The sequence below is a fragment of the Pipistrellus hanaki genome (assembly GCF_964339955.1).
Source record: "Pipistrellus hanaki genome assembly, chromosome: 13".
Lineage (NCBI taxonomy): Eukaryota > Metazoa > Chordata > Mammalia > Chiroptera > Vespertilionidae > Pipistrellus > Pipistrellus hanaki.
The window spans coordinates 55,265,047-55,289,595 of NC_140515.1; the positions used below are offsets into that span (position 1 = coordinate 55,265,047).

A 24,549-nucleotide genomic window follows, 5' to 3' on the forward strand; every position below is an offset into this window, starting at 1 on the left:
TTCGACACTCAGACTGAGGCAGCCGGGGACAGCTGCCAGGGTCTGGGATGTTTGGAAGAGAGGGGTCAGGGCATCTGGGCAGTCCCACCATCCCTGCTCCCGGCGGTGCTGCCAGGACAGCTGGGGGAGGAGGGCCCGGTGAGCCTAAGCTACCAGCTGTGTCCCCGTGTTTCAGAAATTAAGACCGACTCCTGCAAGGAGCAGGCCTTGATTCTGCCCTGCCCGCTGAGTCCCGCCTGCCAGGTCTGGGGACAGCCCCCATCCAGGGTGGACACACCCAAGATGCCGCCCTCTAAAAGAAGCAGAACTAAGCCATGGTGTCAGCAGCCAGGCTGGCGGTGCCCACGGTGGTGCCCCTGGAACATTCTGGTCATTGACCTGGATGCTGGTTACACCAGTGGGTGTGTTTATGTTGTGAAAATTCATCAAGTTTGACCCTTAGGATTTACATGCTTTTCAGGATGTGTGCTGAACTGCAAGTAAAAGTTAGATGTTTTTGCCCTAGCCAGTTTGGCTCAGTGAACAGAGCGTTGGCCTGTGGACTGAAGGGTCTCGGGTTCAATTCTGGTCAAGGGCACATAGTTGCAGGCTCAGTCCCTGGCCCCAGCCAGGGGACTAGCTGGAGGCAACCAATTGTTGTGTCTCTCTCACATCGATGTTTCTCTCTCAAAAACTCCCAGAGGTTTACGTTTCTGAGGCCCGCTGGAGTTAGGCTCGCATGCAGGCAGGTTGCAATTCCGCTCGGTCCCAGAAGGTGGCGGCGTTGCGCCACTCGATAAACTGCAAGAACCGAGAAGGGGTTCCGTTCTTCGCCTACCTCCCTTGAGGATTAAATGCTACTGATCTTATCTTTGGGAATCTGGATTGTTCCCTCCCTCCTCCCACCCCTGAGACATCTTTTTAAAATCTCTCAAGAGTGACCAAAGCCAGGGACTCGCAGTGAGAGCCGAGAGGCAAGACGGTGAACATTGGCGCAGGAGCATCGAGGGAGCAGCCAGCATCCTCCGGGCCTGGCAGGCGGGGAAGTTACCCGCGTCCTCCCGCGCCCAGCGCTGCTGCGGGCAAGTTTCGCTCTGTCTCTGCGCTCGGGCAGCAGCCTGTGCACACGCACACTGCTCATAGCAAGGTTATAAAATACGCAGGCCAGGATTCCTTTTTTTCTAGCCGACCCTCATCTCATTCCTGCTCAGTCTCTTTGTTCCACTCTTACCCTCCCGCCCCCTCTCCCAACCCGCTGGAAAGTTCCCTTTGCACCGCCTCTGTCCACGAGATCAGCAAAGCCTGCCCTCTCGCCGACCTCACTAGAGCAGTTTGTGGTCGGTGCCGCCTCTGAAGGTACCGGGTCTTTTGAACCTCGACCTAAAAGCCACTCTGTGTACGTGAACCCGGAGCCAAGGTTTGCGTGTGGAAAGAGAGGGCGGGAACACCACCGAGCCTCCCGCGCCTCCCGCGTCTCCGTGGACGTGCAGCCGGACCGGGAGCAGCCGCGTCTCCACGGGTCACTCCTGGAGTGAGAGCAGCTCTTGCCCGCGGGCCGCAAAGCTGAATCAGGTGGACTCTTCAGAATAAACGTCTTAAATCTGAAATGAAGTGATTCAGTGTGGGGGTCAACCTCGACTTGTTCTCTTTAGAGAAAAAGTTTGTATTTTGCTATTCATCCAGTAAGGGTGTGACTAAAGCTACTTTTTTTTTAAGGAAAAACAAAACAAAACACAGGCAATGTAAATAAATTACAATCCATGTATATTGTAGAACATGAGATGGGTGTTTCAATATGAGCTACATGCCCTCCCCGGTTAGACCATCAGCCAGTGGTGGTTAGACCATCAGCCAGTGGACCGCAGGGTCCCGGGTTCGATTCCTGGTTAAGGGCACATGCCTTGGTTGCAGGCTTGATGCCCTGCCCAGGTCAGGGCACATGCGGGAGGCGATATGTGTCTCTCTCTCTCTCTCTCTCTCTCTCTCTCTCTCTCTCTCTCTCTTCCCCCCTTCCCTACCACTCCCGCTAAAAAAAAAAATATGGAAAAAAATGCTCTCGTGAGGATTAACAAAAATAAATAACATAAAAAATGATACAGATGTGTATGGACTGCTGTGGGGAAAAGGACATTCATGTAGTTAAATGAAATGCCACAACGTAATGTACACTATGATCGCATGATCGATTTAAATCCACCCAGAAGTCTCTACAGCCATAGATGCGCATATACAGGTTTGTATGGGAAAGGTTTGGAAAAAGTCTGCAGACTTTTCCAGAATATTCACCAGATACTGAGAGTCACTGCCTCCTCAGAGGGGAGTAGGCCTGGGGGGCAGGGAGGGGGGGGGTTTGATGAACAGAAAGCGTGTGTTCCTGTAGGATCTGTCTGAGTTACAGATGTCTAAAGCAGGCCCTGGACGGAAGGCTGAGGGGAAGGTGACTGCGGACAGCCCCAGCGTGAACGTCCGTGTTCCTGGCCCTTCCCCGTGCCACTCGGCGCGCAGCTGCATCCGTGTGGCTCTTTACACTTTTCGAGTGTTTTCCCGCGGTCACTCTGTTCCATTCCATCTCCCCAACGGCCCTGGGAGGCAGATTCCCACTGCGTCCCCTTACGATGAGCCCCGATGCTGAGAACGAGGGAACCGCCCTGGCACAGAGCACTCCTTAGAGGCAGAACGGAGACTCAAGGCCAGGCCTTCCGAAAGGAGTTCGTGCCTGCTGGTTTGACTTCACTGTTTTTACCACGTATTTGTTTTAATTGTATGTATTGATTGTTTATGTATTTATTGACATATTTTGAGAGAGAGAAAGTAAAAAAAAAAAGAGAGAAAAAAGAACGAACATCGACTTGTGAACACAGTCATGGGTTGCTGCTCGTATGTGGCCTGCCTGGAGGTCGCACCCGCAGCCTTGGCGTATGGGACGACACTCTGACCCACTGAGCGGCCCAGCCAGGGCTCTTACACTTACTTAGAAGGAGCCACTTGTTCAAGTGGGTTTGCGCGTGGCGGTTTTCACAGGGTGGTCCTCTCTCTCCAGTTGCTGTCTTCCGGCTGCCGTGAATACCTGTCCCACCAGTTCCCTTTTCCTGCTATCTCTCCTCAGAGAGCCTTTCCATAAGCTGCTGGCCCAGGGCCTCATCAAGGGGCAGACGTTCCGCCTTCCATCGGGGCAGTATCTGCAGCGAGAGGAGGTCGATCTCACAGGTAAGAGCGGCCCATCCGCTCCCATCCGGGTGGGTGCAGAGGACCGAGGCCGGGCCTGAGGGCCCCTGGCGAAGGCCTTGGCTGGGTGCGAAGCCAGAGCGGGGCCAGGGCCTCCCGGCCTCAGCCTCGCCGGCTCTGGGCCGCCCTCTGCCGGCAGCGGGGCCTGGCTGCCGGCCGCTCAGCCCCAGCCAATCCGGCCCGTTAGCTACGGCGGGTGTCCATCCGTGTGTAACATGGAGCCAGTTTGTGTCTGACAGCCCCTTGCGGGTGTTCATCCGTGTGTACCATGGAGCCAGTTTGTGTCTGACAGCCCCTTTCTGGGACAGCTCCCGGCCAGGAAACTGGGGTCCCCCCACCGTGTCTGCCACGTGGTCTGGAGGCGCATTGGAGGAGCTGGGGGCCGCCTCTCTGCTTGCTCCCGCGGCCCCCAGAGGCCCCCCACCCCCCGTCCAGGTCCAGCGCCGCCTGGTGGGTGCCCTCCCTCATTCCCAGGACGGCCCTCCCCTCCCCGCTCTCCCGAGCCTCTCCCTGCACCCTGTGCTTCGCTCCTCCTCACCCAGAGCGCCTCCCCCGGCTCCGTAGGTGGCGTGGTGAGCACATGGCCTGCCCACCCCGTGCGCGTCCAGAGGAGGGGGAGGGGGTGGCACAGAGGCAGCTGGGAGGACCCCCAGCGCTCTGGTCCTGAGGTTCTTCGGAAAGCCAGCGCCCAGTGGGTGAGATGAGGTGAAGCCAGCATCCCTTCAGCTCCGCAGCCTCCCACGCCAAGCCGTAGGTGACTGACCTAATCGGAGCAGTCACGTGTCCGGATAGCAGTGGTCGCCGTGGGAGAAAACGGAGCTGGAGAAGCAGAAACCGGCCGTGTTTCTCCGGCGCAGACCAGGGCACAGAATCCAGCCGTGAGGGACGCGGTCCGGGCACACAGGCGGCAGCCGAGGGCGTGAGCGGGGCCTGGCAGCCAGCCACGTACCAGGCTAGACACTCAGAGCCACCTCTGCCAAGAGGGGGCATTTTAAGTCCTCAGCTTCCCCTACCCGGGAAGATGCCTTTTTCCTGATTCTCCCGGTTCGCACAGCAGGTTCCCTGAGCCTCAGCCCAGCCTGCACCAGCCCCTCCCTCTGCCCCGAGGCCCGTGTGGTGAGCATCTTTCCCTTCTCACGGAGACGTGTCCCCGGGAAAGGATCTGGTCAGCGGGGTAGGCCTCGGTCCACTCAGTGTGGTTCCTCTCCTGAATGTGGACTTGGCTTTCAGGCACATGTTTCGGTCCCGTGGGCGTCGGACGGGTTTAGCACAAGGATGTGGGGGCATCACCCCGACGCAGCTGCAGGAAATACCGCAGCCCCACCCCGTGGGGGGCGTCCCCAGCCCCTCCTCTCTCCCCCCCTTCCTCCGCCCCGGGTTCCTCTTCCTGCTTCCCTCTGTCCTGTTTCCCAGGCTTAGGCTCTGCTCGTCTCTGATTTCCGTTTGCAGAGCGGCCTTAGGGAGCCACTGTGCCAGGTCTCGCCCCATCTCCAGGTTTTATGGCTGCAGTGCCCAGCGCCATCCCAACAGCTCCTGTCCCCTCGTTCCAGGCCCTGAGAAAGAGGCTTAGCCCGGCCAGATGTCCTTCCTGGTCCCGGCCGCTAGGCTTGGGAGCAAGGTCACCTCCTGCAAACATGGCCATGTCAGGCCGCCTCGGCCTCCGCCCTCTGGGCCACTGCGTGTGGGTGGGAAGAGACACTTCCAAGAACAGACCGTGGCGCTGACGGCACCGAGGGACCACGTTCCTGTGAGCCCAGTGCGTCAGCTCCGTGGCCCTGACAGTGCGCGATCACTGGCGACTAAGACGTGGACACCAAGACCAGGCCTGGCGGCCAGTGGCTGCTCCGAGGCCTTTGGTCAGCGCCAGCTGCCATGGGAAACCCCGAATCCACAAGGAAGAGGGCAGTGCGTAGGAGTCCTCCTTATCCTTTCTCAGTCCCTCTTGCGGTGCATACTCTTATGAAAGGAGAGATTGCCTTATCTTATTTTGTGGCTGAGGAAAAATTGTATGTTCGTGAAGGAAGATTTGTGGTGGGACGTGAGCCTTATCCATGTAAAAACTTTTTTTTTTTTTTTTGTAATATGCGGATGGAGCGAGAGGGGCTTGTTCAGTGAATTATTGGGGTTCCCATAGGCACTTGTAACTGCTCACCCACTGTTCTCTTATTGAATGCGTTTTCATAGAACCAGTTCCGTTCATAGAACCAGGTCAGGGTTGCACACGCCGGACCTATGTGTTCTGTTGGATCTAGGTCCTGTCCCTGTTCACGCCGAAACCAAGGAGCGGCTGGAGGTGACGTGGGAGAAGATGAGCAAGTCCAAGCACAACGGCGTGGACCCCGAGGAGGTGGTGCGGCAGTACGGCATCGACACGGTGCGCCTCTACCTGCTCTTCGCCGCGCCCCCGGAGAAGGACGTCCTGTGGGACGTCAAGAGTAAGTCACCCGCCCCTTCCTGCCCGGCCCCCTCTGCCATCAGCCTGTACGCCGAGGGCACTGGGGACGCCGCTGCCCTGGCCGACGGCCGTGAGAGAGGGGTCTGGGCGCCCGTGAGGCGAGTGGCCGTCTGTCCACATAGGCCAGGGCGGTGCCCCTGGGAGCCCCGGGTGAATGAGCTGCCCACTCACCCGGGAGCTCGTTGGCATCGTGAGCTCCCCGTCCTCACTCCGGCCACCACGGCCCCGGGCGGGCCCAGGAGCCTGCCTCCGGCACACCGGGGACCCGGGTTCCACGAGGCCCCACCTTGAGAGCGTGTCCTTGGAGCCAGACTGGCCTCCATGCTGCCCCTGGGCCCCTGATCTGCCCTGACAGGGTCTTTCTAGAAGTGCCACCACCCTCACCAGTGCAGGAACCCCGCCTGGGCCTGGGCCTGGGCCTGCTGTCACGTGACCTCTCCGGTCGCCACAGCCTCCAGAGCCCCCTCAGGGAAGTCTCTCTGGAAGCTGTTTAGATCTACAACGGCACGCAGGAAACTGACCTTGGATTTATTATATTACTATACATACACATCATATTCTTACCAATAGCATACGTATCTTTCATACACACATTACATATTTAGCATGGGTATTTATTTATTATTTATAATAAATTTATTTATATTACTATACATAGATGTATATGTATGTATAGTAATATAAGAAATTATAAATTATTATATTATTAAATTTATAATTTATTATATTACTATACATACACATCATATTCTTATCAATAGCATACGTATCTTTCATACACACATTACTAATTTAGCATAGGTATTATGTGGCATGCATATTACATACTTACAAGTCATATGTGTAATAAATATGTAAGATCATCTGGGTGTCCTGGGTACCTGTCCAGCGGCCATTCACGCTTCCTCGGTGGCCTGCCTCACACGTGTGACGGGAAGATGCGTGCGGGTGCCTGGGTCCCCCCCAGTTTGCCCCCTCACTTGTAGTGAGCAGGTGGCCGGAGGGGCCGTCACAGGCGCCGGTGCTGGCCCTGCAGCATCAGAGCCCAGGATGAGGAAGTGCAGACCTGGGGGCGCAGTGCTGCCCCCTGCAGGCGGCCCCCAGGCAGCTGCTCCCAGCAAGCCTTCCCTAAGGTCTGTGTGCATCGGGCTTAGGAACGCCTCGTCCAGCGGCCCCAGAGGAAAGGCTGGCCTGGCCTTCAGCTGGCTGATCCTGGATCCAGGGCGTCGGGATGAGGCGCTCAGCTTCTCCTGGCAGTCAGACCAGCACCCAGATTGGGTGAGCAGGGTTGCCATAGGCAGTCCGCACGTCTGGCGAGGACACGTCGTGTGCAAACAGCTCATGCTGCACGCGATTGGCTCCCAGCGGTCTGCAGACAGCCGCCCTGGTGTTACCTGCCCAGGTGAGATGGGACTGTGTCCCAGGCTCCCTGTCGGTGCCACAGGCACTTCACCAGGCGGCGCACAGCACGCACATCCTGGCCGAGCTGAGCTCCCGGGGGGGGGGGGGGGGGCGGGGGGGGGGCAGGGACAGGCCTGGGCGTCGCGTTCAACAGCCCCGCCGCCATCTGGCGCTCAGAGCGTCTGGGTCGCTGAGATCTGATGGAATCGCCCTGGTCTGAGTTCCCAGACACTGGCGGCCAGAGAGGACCACCCACCTGCCCGTGGATCCATCCCCGGGGCGCAGCCCAGTGTGTCCGCAGTTCACGGTGCTTTTCGAGGCTCTGTAGGGGTGTCGAACTCAATCAGAGAAGGGGCCAAAATCTAAAATCCAGCCTAAATCGCGGGCCGAATGAATGGTTTACTGAACAGTCATAAACTGACAATGTCATAAACTGACAGCGGAGTGCAGTGATGACAGCGCGGTGCGGGCCACATTGCAAGGCCTGGCGGGCTGGATTTGGCCCTCGGGCCTTGTGTTTGACATGTGTGCTCTAGAGTAACCCAGTCGTTCCCATGCGTCTCTCTCTCCCTCTCATTTGCCGACACCTCCACAGCCGACGCGCTGCCCGGCGTGCTGCGATGGCAGCAGCGGCTGTGGTCCTTGGCGACCCGCTTCATCGAGGCCAGGGCTTCCGGGGAGGGTCCCAGGCCCCAGCGGCTGAGCAGCGAGGAGAGAGCCGAGGCCCGCAAGCTCTGGGCGTACAAGAACACCATCATCTCCCAGGTCAGCGGCTTCCCGGGGACTCTGGGCGGCTCCAACGGGCACCCGAGGTTTGCGTGGCCGCCTTCTCTCGGTGGGCCCGCCTGGGTCTTCCTCCTCATCGGGGTGGCCCCACTGGCCTGAGTGATCGTCCGCTGCTTTGACATTTCGCCGAGGCGGAGCGCAAGTGCAGCCACTCTCGTGGGGAGACTTGCTCTCCGGAGGGGCCCCTCTGAGGATGGCCTGCCATTTGTCCCTCGGGCCTCAGGGAGCTGCCCGCTCTCCATGTGTCCACACCTAACACATGCTCAGGATCACGCTGACCACACTAACACCTTATAGCGACAGAAGCAGAATTGGAGAGGTGATAGGGCATGAAGGACTCTCTGCTTTTGCATCCGCATTCTACAGATGGGGACAGAGATGAGGCACAGAGAGGGTAAGTGTCTTGCGGAAAGTCACACAGCTAGTGAGGAACCGAGAGGCTAGAATCCACGTTCCCTGGTGCGGGACGTGCCCAGCCAGTGACTTAGTCACACAGTATCTGTGCGAGTTATTGTGGGTTAATGTTTGCAAATAAGTGATTTATTCATGTTATATTCTTAGGGAATAGTGTATTATTATCTAAACATTTAAAAAATATTCTTCATTGATTAAAAAAAAAAACCTTTAATTTTTTTAATCTAGGAATCTGCTCTAATACAATGATATTTGCCTTTTTTTTTAGTTGGAACTTTTTTTTATCCTCACCTGAGAATACATTTTTAATTGATTTTTAGAGAGCGAGAAAGAGAGAGGGAGAGAAATAGTGATGTCACCTGTATGTGCCCCGACCGGGGGTCTAACCCACAACTTGGGTTTGTGCCCTGACTGGGAATCGAGCCTGCCACCTGCTGGTGAACGAGACGACGCTCCAGGCCACTGAGCCACCAGGGCAACAGTCGCCTTTTAGGAAGTTGGTAGAAATGTCACAGTCTCTAAAGGAGGCACTGAGGAACCCTGAAACCATTTTTAATGGGTGCCAGGGACCCCAAATGCTCCTCGGGCTGTGGGGGTTTTTGTTTTGTTTTAATGTATAAAGTCAGCCAGGGTCACTTCCGGACGCTGGCAGCCGATGACACTGAAGGAGAGCGCTGCTCCCCTCTGGCTGTGTAACCTGACGTGGCCCCGGGTCCAGCCTGGTCTCGTTTGGGGACACCTCAGCTTCCTTTCCGCCTGTCCCCCGGCGCGGAGGCCGGAGGCAGAGCGCGCGCTGGTGCTCTGAGTGGCGCCTGAGGGATTGTTTTCATTCCACATACTTTCTCTCGGGGCCTGGCAAGTCCTCCTGACCTGTCAGATAATAGAAGTGGGTTATTTCAACACAGCAGGAACTCTGGACATCTTAAAGATGTGTTCCTTCTCTATCTCCTTGCCCGTGGCCAAAACCGGAAAACACACACACACACACACACACACACACACACACACACACACACACGCACGACAAAGCTGACAAGTCGTATTCGTGGTCCCATGTGGACTGCACACTTGAAAACAGAAACTAACCTTGTCCCGTGCGCTGATCCTCCTCCTCGGGCATCAGAGCCGAGCGGCCGAGGGGAAATGCGTCCTGTCCCCGTGTCCTGTCCGCTCTGGTTCCTGTGTTTGCTCGCCAGGGGTCCTTCCTCCTCCCCGTGTTTCCTCAGGACCCGCCGTGAGCACCAGCACCTCCCCCTGTGGTTTTAACACTCCCTGTGCTGGTGAGACATTAGCGTGAAGAGTCGAGCCCGTGAACATGTGTAAACAGCTCTGACGGAACTCCTTTAACTCACACTTTCGGATGATTCACTGTTCCTTTGTGGGAAGCTTGGAGGAGTTCTGAGGAAAGGGAATAATTCAGTTTTCACCCCTAGGTGACCGCCAACTTCACGGAGGACTTCTCTCTGAACTCGGCCATTTCTCACCTGATGGGCCTGAGCGGGGCCCTCTGGGTAAGCAGCCTGTCTGTCTCTCCCCATCCCCCCATTCCCCCTCCCCGGGCATCATTAACATTTTAATTCATTTAGACCAGCAGTCGGCAAACTGCGGCTCTTTGGCCCCTTGAGTGTGGCTCTTCCATAAAATACCACAGCCTGGGCGAGTCTATTTTGAAGAAGTGGCGTTAGAAGAAGTTTAAGTTTAAAAAATGTGGCTCTCCAAAGAAATTTCAGTAGTTGTGCTGTTGATATTTGGCTCTGTTGACTAATGAGTTTGCCGGCCACTGGCTTAGACCAGTCTGAGAACAGAAGTCAGCCTTTGCAGGACGACTCATCGACTTGGGGCAGGCGACTCTCCTTGTTCTTGCCGGGTGAAGCACTTGCCAACAGATGGGCAAGGGGTTAGTTGTTTGCACAAGGAAAGGAAAAAAAGTATTAACACCTTTAAACTATTAACTATTAAAGTTATGAACACATGCTTTTTATAACAAAGCCCTCTCCAAGCTTTTAAGAACAAGGGAAGAGCCGAAACCGGTTTGGCTAAGTGGATAGAGCGTCAGTCTGCGGACTGAAAGGTCCCTGGTTCGATTCCAGTCAGGGGCATGTACATTGATTGCAGGCACATCCCCAGTGGGGGGTGTGCAGAAGGCAGCCGGTCGATGTTTCTCTCTCATCGATGTTTCTAGCTCTCTATCCCTCTCCTTTCCTCTCTGTAAAAAATCAATAAAATATATTTAAAAAAAAAAAAAAAAAACAGGGGAAGAGATTTATAAATTGGTATAGTTAAGCATGCCACGTTAGAAGATAGATGAAGACTGGGGTAGTTATTAGACACTTGCCCGGGGAGATGGCTCCCCTCTGACCCTCAGCTGCTCCCGCTGCCCCTCGGGTAAGAACGCCAGCCTCAGAGGGCAGTGAGAGCCGCAGGAGTGGGCGTCTGGCGGAGGGCACAGGAAGTGCTCTGTTACGCGTAGTGGACTTGACGTTGGTCAGCCGAAGCTCTTTTTGACACTGTCATCCAATGGGGAAAGTGCTCGGTCCAGGCCAGCCCGCCTGGTCCGGACGGCTGCTTCCAGCCCGCCGAGTGTCTGGACGGACGTCAGCTGCATCCTGGCGTGCTGGCCGTGCGTATCCCACATGCCGCCTCAGTCTCCCATCCGTGTCCTCTTCTCTCCCGCAGCAAGCCTCCCCGAGGGTCGTCCTGCACAGCCCCGAGTTCGAGGACGCTCTGTGTGCCCTGCTGGTGATGGCCGCGCCGATGGCCCCTCACATAGCCTCCGAGCTCTGGGCAGGTAGGTGGGCGTCCTCTCCTGACCAGTCACCAGTCCCCGGAGCGCGCTCGAGCCTCTTGCAGAACCTGATTCGGGGCTCAGATGTCCTCCGCCAGGGGCCCGGGTTTGACATCTGTGCTCGGAACAGTGGTGCTTTGTGGTCGCCCCGCCCGGAGGGGAAGACACCTCCCCCTTTGGGACTGTGAACACCGCTGTCACCGCAGAACGTTCCTCCCGGCACCCAGCCTCCTGGCGCTTGCTGAGCCCCGCAGCGCCCCCGGCGGGAATGGGAGTGAAGTGACAGGTGCTGTGAGGTGGCTGTGCCGGCCCCAGGCCCTGGGCCCCCAAACCTTGTGTCCAGTGGTCTCCTGGGACCACTGGGACGTTTTACAGGCGCTCGCAGGAGACGGCCGCTTCGGATGCTGGGTCCACACGGTGCTTTTATGCGGGGCCTCTGAGAAGTAGGCCTCACCGCGGCCCTTCCGCCCAGAGGCCCCGGGAAGTCACACGGGGAGAGCACCGGCTGCTGAAACAGGTGCCGTTGGCCACACGCGGCCAGAAACGTCACTCGGTCTCTCAGAGACCGAAGGGAGCCGAGCAGACAGGGAACCACAAGGAGGAAGTGGTGACTGGGTGCTGCCCTGACCGGCTCCCAGTGAGGGGACAGCCACGGTTCGGGGCGGAAGGGGGAGCTTCCTGTGAGGGATTCTGTGAGCCCTGGAATGGGAGGCTGTGATTTTCACTGACCTGAGGTAGTGATTTAGAAGGAAAGGGGGTTGAGGGGGTAATGGTAGGGACTTGATGAGGGTTGAACACGTTCAAGAGTGAAGACAAAGGCAAGGAAAGGTAAGAACTCGCGGCATTTGAGAGACTACCCAGACAGCTCTGGCCTGTTGCTCAGTGGTTAGATCATCAGCCCGTGGACTGAAAGGTCACAGGTTCCATTCCGATCAAGGGCGTGTACTTCCATTGCAGTCTGGACCCCCAGTCAGGACACGTGTAGGAAGCAACCAATTGATGTGTCTCTCACATCGATATTTCTCTGTCTCTCCCCCTCCCGTCCACTCGCTCTAAAAATTATAATAATGAAAATAACAACAGCGTTTCCATATCGATGGGAAGGAGTGGGCCGTCCTGCCAGTGAGGAACCGAAACCCCCACCGGGCTCCGTGCAGGTTTCTGCCTCCCGCTCCTTTAGGGAAGCAGGAGCACGGCAAAGACCACGGTTTCTGTGCGTCACGCAGGTCAGGCGGGAGCGGGCCTGGGGGGGCCCCGGAGAAAGTCCGAGCGCGGGAAACAGCACGAACACGGCCCTGGACATCTCGGCCACATCCTGGGGCTCGGTCCTGCACGCTGAGGCCAGCCACGGCGGGCGCCCCTCAGGCAGGTGGGGGCGCCAGGCAGGGTCCCAGGTGTGAGCACTTGTTCTGAGCCGAGGGTCCCGGTCCAAGGCATCGAGGGGCCCAGCGGACACTCGCTGAGCCCGCAGTTCTGCTGTGTCCTCGCCACAGGCCCCAGGCACACGCGTGTATTAACAAGTTGGGCCTGTTACCGGGGCAACCAGGCCTGCTGTGGGCAAAGGCTAAAGCGATGCGGCCTCGCTTCCTGTCCGCTTCCTCGGCATCGCGAGGGCTGGACGAGGCAGGGGGTCAGACGCCACAGCGCCCCCACATTCCCTCCCCCCCCCCGCCCCCGCCCCCGTGTGTGCCTGAGGCTGGCCCCAGGCAGGCCTGGCATCCCCAGGAGCGTGCCCACCCACACTCTCTCCCAGTGGCTCTACCTCGCCAGCTCTCCGAGGGGGAGGGGCTTGGTTCGGTTATTTCCCGGGAAGGTCAGTGAGGACAGCGCTCCCAGAGGGGGCGGAGGCGGGCCATGGGCCAGGCTGGCCCTGCACGGCGGCCCAGTGTGCCGGGCCTGCCACCTGCCAGCTGCGCTCGGACTTTCTCCACGTGCTTCCCTGAGAGCGGGAGGCGGCGTCCGCCAGGGCCTGGAGGGGCTCCCGTTCTCGCTGCAGGACGGCCCCTCCGTCCATATGGAAACCCGCAGGCCCGGCGCTATAAATACGCATCCGGATTGCTCCAGGAAGGCCGGCTTCCTCGTTCACTCAGAGGGGAGCTTGTAAGAGCTCCTGCCAAGGTCCTTGCATCTGGCAGCATCCTGTGCGGTGCCTTGCGGAGGTTCTGGAGTTCTTCCCGGGGCGGCTGGGTCACAGGACCCTCCGTCCATCTCGCTCGGCGACCTCCGCCTTCTGCTCAGATGTGCGTGTCAGCACGCTCCTTTCCGAGGAACAGGCGGGCAGCTACTTCCCGCCCCTGCCCGGAGGCACGTGTGTCAGAGGCAAAGCAGGTCCCATGGCGAGCACAGGAGCCCCAGCTCCCGGGGGCCAGCGGGGCCAGGGACCTGTCCTGTCCACCACTCGATCGCGGGCCCAAGGGGCCATCGCTTCCCCGAGATTGACGGGCAGCTCGGGGCTGCAAGAGGGCCCGAGAGGAAAACAGACTGAGCTGCGGCAGGGACCTGTGGTACTAACGCTAGAATCAAGACCAGGCCAACAGGATAAATCGGACCAGTGCTGCTCGGAGGCGCCCGTGGCCCGTGCCCTGCTGGTCTGTCGCGCACAGCCCTCGACGAGATGGGGAGCCCGTGCTTAGAAAGTGCATTGGGTGTCACAGCGCACAGCGAGACAGGACGGCCGTAGCTTTTGGTGGCGAGGCTCTCCCTAGGAAGGCAGCAGGGGTGTTGATCACGTTGAGGCCCGAGTTTCCGCCTCATCGCAGACGGGCCGAGCCATCTCTAAGATGTTATAAAAGAAACATCACAGACCAGTAGGGAAGAGGATTGGTTGAATAAAATCAGGAAAATTGACTATGTGTTTAAGTCATGCCCAGGCACCTGTTTTTCTGTCTGTGTGTGTCCCGCACATTCGGGGGCACCTCCTGTGCTCACGGGATCTGCAGAGGCTTCGAGATCAGAGCTGTCCTCTGGGGGCGCCCCAGGTGAAGCCCGGGCACCGGCGGCTGGCCCTGCAGCCCTGCGGGTGCAGATGGAGTGCCGAGCTCCTGGGCACAGCCGCCCCAGCTCAGGGGCAGCAGGAGGCTCTCGGGGGCTGGTTCCTCTGCCTCTGCGTGTCTGACCCACCCCAAGCCACAGTCAGCTCTCTCCAGGCCCGTGATTGGCGGGAACGCCTCCTGGAGGGGGAGAGAAGCCGTGGGCCCTCAGACCACGGTAGTTTCCGCCCAGAGAGGAAGCCAGCGGCTCAGGGTTTGGGGATCCGCTCTCAGCCCAGAGGCGTTCTGTCCCCGATGGAACTGCAGGGACCAGCAGCCCGGTCTCCCTGGAACACGCGTGCATCCATCACCGCTCCGGGCACCGTGAGAAAGAGCTGCCTGTAGCCTGGGCGGAAGCCAGGCCGGAGTCAGTGGGGAGCACCCGGCAGGCTCGGAAAGCCGCAGTGCGGCCTCCGGAGCCGGCGTGCGCTCGGTGACCCTCTGGCCTTGACCCTGCAGGCCTGGCACTGGTGCCCAGGAAGCTCTGCACCCACTACGCCTGGGACGCCGGCGTGCTGCTGCAGCCGTGGCCGGCTGTGGACCCGGAGTTCCTGCAGCCGCCCGACGTCGTGCAGATGGCCGTGCTGGTGAGTGGTTCCTGCAGCCCCAGCGCAGGCGGGCCTGCGGCAGGGCCTGTCCCGTCCTGTCTGTCCGACTGCCTACGGCCTCTGGCCCGTCCCGCCTGCCCGCCTGTCTCCTCCTCCCCCGCACCTCTGTCTGAGGTCACCGTGCACCAGTGCTGCCCATGGAACCCTCATGCCCGCGGGTTGGAAAGTGGGAGAATAAACCTGCCCTGCATTCCAGGTTGATCATCTTCCTTTCCCACTGTCTCCACCTCTCAGCTCATTCAGCGGCTCTTGTTCCTGTGCGGGCAGTGGGGAGGGGAGGGCCCATGGTGTGGAGGTCGGCCATGGCGGGCCCTCCCTGCAGAAAGGCAACATCACATTCCTCTCGCTCCTCGCGCTCCGAGAAGCCTGGTGCTGCCTCGGCCTCCTTCCTTCCCGCACTCCCTCCCCAGACAGACCGCGGGCCTCTGCAGGAAGTGGGTTTGGGCACCTGCCTGCCTGCCCCTCAGCACTGCTTGTCCCCGGCTTTCCTCCCCAGATCAACAACAAAGCCTGCGGCCAAGTCCCTGTGCCCCAGCACGTGGCCCGGGACGCGGACAGAGTCCATGAGCTGGTCCTGCAGAGCGAGCTGGGCGCCAGGCTCCTGCAGGGGCGCAGCATCAAGAAGGCCTTCCTCTCGCCCAGGACGGCCCTCATCAACTTCCTGGTGCAGGAGTGACCCCGCCGGGTCCCCGAGGGACCTCCGTCGAGGCCCGGACGACAAGGACGATGCTGGCCAGGGCAGGGAAAGACCGAAGTCCTGAATGTTTACCTTCGCGCTCCAACAGATGGGCATCGGCAGAGCGCCCTGTGGTGTGGCCTGGTGCAGGGTGAGGGTGGGAGAGGAGGAAGATGAGTGAGCGGGGAGGGCAGCCTGCCCCCGCACTACCCTGTGGAGGAAGCCATCGACCCCATTGAAGCCACCGGGTGACGGCTGGGTGGGCACGGGAAGCGATGGGCATAGCAGGGGCACCCCTCGGGGACACCCAAGAACATGCGGGTAAACCGAGCAGCCCCAGGAGGCTCAGGAGCAGCGTGGACAGTCCCTCTGAACTGGCATCGCGGTGGCGGGCTCCTCGCTCGGGCTTAGATGGGAAAGCCGTGTGGGCCCAAACTGCCAGCCCCCGGGTGAACGCTGGACCCCACAAACGTAGCGGTGCCAGTCCCTGTGCCAGCGTCCCCACTGCTCCTCAGCTCTGCCCCGTGGGTGTGTCCTCCCCTGCCCCACTGGATGCGCCCGCCCCCCGCCGGGCGGAGCCCCACTCCCCACCCTGAGGGAGGAGCCGCCGGGCTGGCCGCCCCCCCGGGGGGAGCATGAGCTGTGCAGCGAGGCGGGACCAGGCCGCCTCCAGCCTCGGATGGAACCAATCTCCGAGCCACCGCAGCCCCGCAGGGTGTCTGCTCACCGGGCCCCAGATGGCGACGCTGCCTTTGAGACCATCCCCGGAGCCAGCCGCGGAGAGCGGGCTCACCCAGGATGAGACAGGTGCCCCCAGCGTGGCCTCCTGTGTCCGAGCCGCCGCTGCCGGCTGCCGGGAGGTGGCCAGGAGTGCACCTGTGTTGGCGGCGAACTAGGATCATCCTGGTTGTAGGTGAACTCAGCAACTCCCACCAGAACGGACCGAAGCCACGAGGCATGTTAATGGGGAGAGGAGGAAGAGCTAGCCATTTTGTGATGCTGAAAATCTGTCTTTTTCTCTGCCATTTTTCTGAGGTGGCCTCAGGTGCGGTCCCCCCTGCGGCCCAGCAGTTAACAGATGCCTTTCTTAATGCAATAAAGGGTTTGTCACGTATGTCTCCGGGACAGCTGTGTGATCCTGGAGTTAATCAGGACCAGACCGAGGCCCTCCGTCACCATCCGAGCGCTGGCTGTGAGCCCGGCCCCACGTGGGAGCCATAAAGTGAGGCGCAAGGGGATCAGGCAGCCCCTTCGGCAGCGATTGAGTCACCGGCTCTCAAACTTGGCTCGGACCGAACACTATGCCTGTCCCCACGCCCAGAAATCCTGATCCCACTGACCCTCTGAGGGGCCGCTGGCCCATCCGAACCTGGAAGGCTCCCCAGCCTTCCTGCATCTGAACCAGGATGTCTAGTCCTCCCTCTCCCTCATCCCAGCTGCAGTGGGGTGTGCTTGGTCCAGAAACGCAGCGTGATGGAGTGAGCTGGGAAGATGGGGACCAGGAGGGAAGGCCGGGCCACAGCTCCAGGCTGGCATGTAAGGTGTTCCCGGAGCGGCCTGAGGGCGCACGGCCTGTGCCCTGTGCCAGTAAAGGCTTAGGAAATAGAAGCAAACGGGTGAGGATATTGGGTACGAGGAGTGAAGGGCGTTTTTGCTTGTCTTGTTTATTCCTGCCGTAAGCCGTCAGCAAGGCGAGGGCAGGGGGCCCGGTGTCTGCGCACAGTCTGGCCAGCGCCAGGGCCAGGAGAGCCTCGCGGCTCCTGGATTGACCTGCGCGGCTTTGACCTGAACTTTCTCCGAGAGCGGGAGGCTCTGGAAGCAGCTCAGAGGCGCTGGAGAGAGCTCAGTGGGAGCTGAGGCGGGAGCTCTCCTCCCTGGGGTGGGGAGGGGAGGAAGTGATCTCAGTTCTTTATTAACTGCCTCGATTGGGTCAAAACGACTCAACGAGTTCCCTTGCGCATTATGTCATTTAATTCCCACAAACACCCTGGAGCGAAGGAAGTATCTCTCATAGATATGAAGAAACCCAGGCTCCAGCTTCGATAATCTGTTTCCACAGCTAATGAGTAGAAGAGCCAGGATCCAAGCCCAGGTCTTCTGGCCTCCATAGCTCCCCGCTCCCCGGCCCCCTCTTGCATCTTGCTGGAAGTACGACAGTTGGGAGAGCGGAGGTGTTGGCCAAAAGAGCCGCATGTGGCTTGCGAGCCTCGGTTTGCCGACCACTAGACTAAGAGGTCCTGGGTTCGGGGCACATACCTAGGTTGCTGGCTTGATTCCCACTAGGAGATGTGCAGGAGGCAGCCAACTGATGTGTCTCTCTCATCAATGTTTCTCTCTCTCCCCCTCTCCCTTCCTCTGTACCTAAAAATCAATAAAAACATTGAAAAAACAGTTAAAAGAGAAAGAAAAGAAAAGGGCAAGTTTAAGAGAAGGTGCACCCTGGTACAAATGGGCCCCGGGCCTGAGGAGGAAAAAGAGAAGCTGAACGTGCAGGCTTTGGGCCTTTGGCAGGACCTGCCTGATGCTGCCTCCGGCCGCCCTCGCCGTGGCCGTGGCTCGGGGCTGTGCCGTGGGATTCCAGGTGACGGGTCTGACCAAACCAGAAGGCCCCTCCGCAGATGACCAAACTGGCTCATGGAGCCTGTGATTCGCTTGAGAAGAGATGACACTTCTTGTCCCCCAACCTGTGCTCATTTCATGCAGAGCGCCCCTCCCCCTGCTTTAAAGAAAACCCCGGGGGTCCTGCCAGCACCATCAGGGGGTGACTGCTGCGGTGTGAGCCCCCGGACGAGGAGAGTTTGCTCTCCCTCCCTCCTGTGAGAGGAACCAGCAGAACCATCTGCTCTGGGGCTGGGTCCCCGTCTGACGCCCAGAGGGTGGGCGGCTGGCGGCTCTAGTCCAAGCTGATGAGTCTGAAGACCGGAATCTGGGGTGACCAACAGTGGGCACTCCCCTGGGTGCTGGCCAGGAAAGGCTAGTCCTGTGGGCAGAGATTCCGGTCCACGGGTGGGCCGAGGATTGTGCCGAAGGCTGACCCCACTCCAGGCCTCCTCAGCCTCGGCCTGCCCGCAGTGGGAGGGTCCAGGGGAGGCCGCAGCCCGGCCACTGCAGTCATGGCCTGGACACCAGCACTCGTGACTCACTCCCCTGCGAGAGCCTCAGCCCTGAACTTGAATTGCAGTCCTTGCTTGACCTCTGAAGAGCATGCCCGCGCCCCCACCCAGCATGCCAGAGCCACGGCGTGATCCCCGATAGCAGCAGCCGGCATAGTTGCCGTTTCTGGAGGGGCCATTGGTGCCAGTGCCTCGTCCAAGTGTTTACCATAGAAGGGGCCTCGCTCAAGTCCACACTCGAAAAGGTGACAGAGCCAAGATTCCCTGCATCGCTCCCCTAGGCCATTCCGCCAGCCAGCCCTCGAACCCCCTGCGCTCTCCAGGGCAGCCCTCGTTTTTTACTTTTCCTCTGGGCGCCCCCTGCCAAGCTCCCCCTTCCTGATCCGTGGCGGCGAGACGCTTGCTGGGGGTGCACACCTGGGGTCTGGGGAGGGGACTGGGCTCTCTGGGAGTCTGGGGCAGACCACGCCCCAAAGCCATCGCCTCTGACAGACAGACACACAGAGCCCACCAGTGAGATCTAGAAGTCAGGGGGTCACCTTTGCTCAACCACCCCACCCCTCTAGGAGCATCCCATGGAAGGGGGAGTGGGAGACCGGCCTGGGCTGTGGCCACAGCAGCCTAAGCAGTGTCCTCCCAGGTCATTCCACGCAGGACAGAGAGCCTCATCTGGAGGGGCTGAGGGGTGGTCCCACCCACAGGAGGGCTGGCCTCAGAGCCAGAGAGCCAGGCCTGGGCCCCTCTTCCTCAGACACAGGGAGGGCTGTGCCAGTGGGTGTCATGGACGCTGTGGAGTGGGAGAGGTCCTTCACTGGGTCTGGCATGTCATTCATCAGGGAAAAGGCCTGTCCTTCCCCTGGAAATGCGGTCACTGTTAGACAGGCGTGAGCAGAGCAAGGACGATGGGCCAGGTGCAGAAGGTCCCGGGGCAGAGGGTGCGGGACAGGCCATGGGAAGAAAGGCAGAGCAGCCTTGGAGATAAGTTTGCTCATCAGAACCTCGCCCTGAGGACCCTCTCCACCCTAGATGCTTCCGCTCATGCAGGCGGGATTCTCCTGACCTTTTCTCCCCCAGCATGGGGTGAAGCCTGTGGTAGACCCCATCCCTAGCGGAAAACAAGGGGCCTGGAGGAAGCCCATCTAACTTCCATAGGCCCTGATAGGTCAGCTGGAAGAGGAAAGCATTTAACCCCCGTTCTGAGGGGCTAAGGGGAGCCTTAACCCACACCAGGGCATCTTGAAATTCCTCTTCGAGTGTACTTCCTCTTTGCTTGCCCAGTAAATCTCTAGGACTTTGTGTCTTAGCTCTGAATTCTTTTCTCAGCCAGAACGCAGGAACCGAGATTACTGAACCCAGGTCTCACCTGACTCTGCAGGTCAGACACCTGGCGACGGGACGAGGCCAGGGCAGGCCAGAGCAGCTGTCAGGTGGTCCCGATAGGGGGACACAGGGCAGCTGCTGACCAGGGACAGGCTGAGAGAAATAGCTGAGAAGAGGAAACCTAGGCCAATGTCACCGAATATCTCCATTATCTGTGGTCAACCTCCTAGTCGTTAACCTCCTAGTTTCTAAGAAATAGCTTATTTTTCTATTAATGTTAATTGACTACTGTTGGGGACTAAATGTTTGTGTCTCCCCTAAAATTCCTATGTGGCACCTTACTCCCCGATGTAATGGGGCTGGGAGGTGGGGCTTTGGGAGGTGATTAGGGTTAGAGAAGGTCATATGGGTGGAGCCCTCGTGAATGGGATTAGTGCCCTTATCCGTGTCACCAGAGCCTGCTTCCTCTCTGCCCCCTGCCGGGTGAGGACATTGGAGGCCAGTCGTTCGCATGACTGGGCTCTCACCAGAACCCGACCATACTGGCACCTGATGTCAGATTTCCAGCCCCCAGAACCGTGAGAAATAAATGCCTGTTTTTTGTAAGCCACTCAGTCTATGGTGCTTTGTGACAGTGGCCCAGACCGAGACAGCCACTAGCATCCCAATCAGCAGCAAACCACTCGGTGCCCCTTAGTGAAGGCAGTAGACCTCTTAGACACTCGAAAAGGAATGTTAAGATGCCCTGGTGTGGGCTTGGGCTCCCTTTAGCCCCTCGGAACTGGGGTTAAATGCTTTCCTCTTCCAGCTGACCTATCAGGGCCTGTCCGGTCATCTTCTGTCCTTGAGTGGAAGTTAGATGGGCTTCCTCCAGGCCCCCCCCGCCCTCCCATTTTCCGCCTAAACACCTTCACTCCACACCTCCACCTTCATGGGCTGCTCCTACCTCGATTGTCTACCAACCATCTTTAGCAAGAAAAGAATTTAAATTATCCACAGAAAACCCCCAAGCCTCTGTGGTCTCACTCGGCTGGCTTTACTTCTCGTTCCCAGAGTCTGCTCCTCTGGAGGAGGGAGCAGGGGAGGGAGTTCTGCCCCACTCGGCTCCAGACCCGGGGAGGGGCCGGGGTGATGGAGCCTCCACCATATTTAGCTCCTGGCGTTCAAGATTGCCCTGGACATTGACACCCACGAAGGTGTAGGTGTCGCAGACACGGGGGGAGAGAGAGGTGGACATTCACAGGAGGTGTTCTGGAAGAGGTCTGAGAAGGGGTTCAGAGCAGGCCTCTCCCCAAGACGGGCTACTTTGGCGTGTGAGTTATTTTGAGACCCTGGGGGCTCACTACCTCTCCCTGGAAGAATTTAAATTTGGGGCCTCGGCCATAATAAGAGCTATCACCAGAGAGAACTTTATAGGACCTATGGGTCCGGCAGGAAAAACTCCTAATCGGGGAGCATCTGCTCCCTGACGTTCCTGCAGTGACCTCCTGCCCCTGAGGGCCCCGGGGCTGACCTCATCGCTGGCTCAGAGTGTCCTGGCGGCATCCCCTTTCTGTCTGGGAACCCCTGTGCACGTGGGTCTCTCTCATGTGTGCAGGGTTCCCGTCCACGTGTATGTGATTACCTTTGGTCGTTTTCTCTTGTTGCTATAACCCGTCTCGTGGAGATTTAATCATTAGAGCAGCCCAAGGAGCCTAGGAGGGCAGAGGACTGTGTCTCCTTCCTCAGCATTCATCACTTCTGCCCACCTCCTCTCGGCCGGATTCAGTCACTGCCCTGGGGCTGGCAGACGCGGGCCCTGCCGGGCAGCCAGGACTTGCAGGAGTCTCGGGGAACCCTGTTCGGTGGGCAGCCAGTTGCCTCTGCCACCGGATCAGTGTGTATCTTGGTTGTCAGTGTGTATCTTACCTTCTGCATGTCGCTGTGGTCGGCTCGTACCTGGTTTACAGACATCTCCCCAGGGACTGTCTGCCTTCTAGCCTGTGAGAGCTGCGGGCTGTGGCTGCAGCACAGCAGACCCATGCGCCCCTACCTGCCCGTGGCCACCTGGCCTTCTGCCCCAGGCTCCACCTCACCCCAGGAGATGTGTGAAGTCACAGGCCTACTCTGTGTCAGTGTATAAATGACCGATTTCAACTCCAAACGTTTGTGTATTGGTCCCCCACTCTCTCCACTCTCCTTCCTCCGAGACTCACACGTCGGTTTGGGAGTGGGATGGAGTAGTGGTGTGTTTTTTTGGGGTTTTTTTTTCTGTTTGGAGGGTGTGGGGCATTTTGAAAGGTAGAGAAAGGCATGCTTCCCAGATGCCCTCAGGCAACCTGGGAAATTCTTCAGATTCCTGCTTCCCGAGGGTCATGGCTGGACACGTGACACATCCCTGAATGCTGCTCTGTGATTTTGTCCTGGAGGCTTACACCTCTCCCCCACTCCACCTCAGCACGCATCCACACACTCACCACCTACAACACATGTTCACATACACACACACAACATAGAACACAAATACACATTACACCACACGCACACATCCGGACACCACATACACAAAACACATAGCATACACATGCACCACATACACCATACCTACAACACATGTTCACATACACACACAGCATAGAACACAACCATACCACACCACACACATGCAACACACATCCAGACAACACACACACAAAACACAGAACACTCATGCACCACACACACACCACACAGTCAAAGGTCTGCTTTGGGGAGGGCACCTGGTCATTTATTATTGATTTCAGAGAGGAAGGGAGAGGGAGAGAGAGATAGGAACATCAGAGATGAGAGAGAATCATCCATCGGCTGCCTCCTGCACATCCCACACTGGGGATGGAGCCCACAACCTGAGCATGTGCCCTGACCATGAACACTAACCTCCTGGTTCACAGGCTGATGCTAAACCATTGCGCCATGCCGGCCGGACTGGTCATTTATTTTTGTCTGACAGCATAAGCCTCACTGCCATGTAAGTAGAGAGTTGTGGGAAGGCAAGTTAGTCTTGAGAATTAATCTAAGTCACCGCTGTTTGTCAGGGAAATGCCTAAGGCTGGGTTCAAGGTGGACAGAGTGACCCTTTCTGGGCCAGAACTAAAAGCCACGGGATGGTGGAATAATAGCAGAGCCTGGCAAACTGTGGCCCAAACATCTGGCTCACCACCTGTGTTCGTAAATAAAGTTTTATTGGCACACTGTCATGCTACGTTACTTATGGATTGTCTGTGGCTGTTGTGCATAGTTGAGTAGTTGTGATAGAGACTCTATCTTGTTTATCTTCTGAATGTCGCAGTTGTCTGCTAACACCTGGGCTTACAGATGTCTCCTCAGTGACCACTGTGTGAGTGAGAGCTGCTGGTGGTGGCAACACCACAGCTGGCAGTTACAGACTCGGCATTCCTACCCTGCCCATGGCCACGCAGCCTCCTGTCCCAGGCTCCAGCCTCACCCCATGAGATGTGTGAAGTCACAGACCTACTTTGTGTCAGTGTATAAATGACCGGTTTTAACTCCAAACGTTTGTTTGTTGGTCCTCAACTCTGCCCACTCTCCTTCCCTTGTGAGACTGGCCCTGCACAGAGAGAGTTTACTGTCTCTTGGGATGAAGGAGGGGGCATTGGACTCCAAAAATGTGAAACTTTGGCATCTCCAAGCCTCAGTTTCTTTATCTGCAAACTGGAGTGGTAAAGCCCATTCTCCCCAGTTGTCCTGAGTATTGGAAAAGATGGTTTATTATACCTCTTGTATTATTTTTAGTGGTTATTAGATATTACAACATGCAAACTTAACTGAAAACAGTCTTCCTTGAGTTAATGTTGTGCCACTTCACAGACGAGTTATAAATCGAACTGAACTTACAACAGGAACTCCTCCTGGCCCAGCTGGTGTGGCTCAGTGGTTGAGCATTGACCTATGAAGCAGGAGGTCTCGGTTCCATTCCCAGTCAGGGCACATGCCAGGGCCTCGAGCCCCATTCCCAGTGTGAGGCAAGTAAGAGGCAGCCAATCAACGAGATTCTCTCATCATTGATGTTCCTATCTCTCTCTCCCTCTCCCTTTATCTCTAAAATCTACACACACACACACACACACACACACACACACACACACACACGAGTGGCCAGATTATTATGATCTCTGAATACTTAATAAGCCGGCCACTCGGTGTACATATTATTAGAGACCTGGTGCATGAATTTGTACATGGGTGGGGTCTGGCCAGCCTGGCCAGGGTGAGGAGACATGGACAGTTGGCTGGCCTGCCTGCTGGTCGAACTCCTGGTCGAGGGAACAATTTGCATATTAGCCTTTTATTATATAGGATTTACACTGAGTGGCCAGATTATTATGCGTTCAGAGATCATAATAATCTGACCAGTCAGTATATATACCAAACACTTCCATCACTAGCAGGAACTCTCCTGCTGAGCCCAGCCCTAAGCCCCGAAAACCACTAATCTGTTCTTCATCTCTATAAATGTGTCATTTCAAGAATGTTATTAAATGGGAATCATATGGTATGTAACCTTTGGAATTGGCTTTTCTTACTCAGCACAATTCCCTTGAAATTCGTTCAAGCTGTTGCATTTATCAATAGTTCATTCCTGTTCATTACTGCGGTATATCCAGGGTACGCACATGCTGTAGTTTGCATAACCATCCACCCTTTAAAGCACAGCTCGGTGGCTTCCAGTTTGGGGCTATTATCAATGAAGCTGCTGTGAACATTCGTGTGTGGGTTTTG

General features: G+C 57.7%; 1 protein-coding gene across 1 annotated transcript in view; it reads left to right on the forward strand.

The window, feature by feature from the left end:
- LARS2 (leucyl-tRNA synthetase 2, mitochondrial) overlaps positions 1-16,472 on the forward strand; it is an 82,492-nt gene extending 66,020 nt beyond the window's left edge. The window contains exons 15-21 of the mRNA XM_084902042.1: positions 3,086-3,186; positions 5,457-5,639; positions 7,656-7,825; positions 9,694-9,771; positions 10,937-11,048; positions 14,534-14,661; positions 15,179-16,472. Coding sequence (XP_084758168.1) covers positions 3,086-3,186; positions 5,457-5,639; positions 7,656-7,825; positions 9,694-9,771; positions 10,937-11,048; positions 14,534-14,661; positions 15,179-15,358 — 952 coding nt within the window. The 3' untranslated portion in view covers positions 15,359-16,472. The remainder of the gene's footprint in view (positions 1-3,085; positions 3,187-5,456; positions 5,640-7,655; positions 7,826-9,693; positions 9,772-10,936; positions 11,049-14,533; positions 14,662-15,178) is intronic.
- The last annotated feature ends 8,077 nt before the right edge of the window (positions 16,473-24,549 follow it).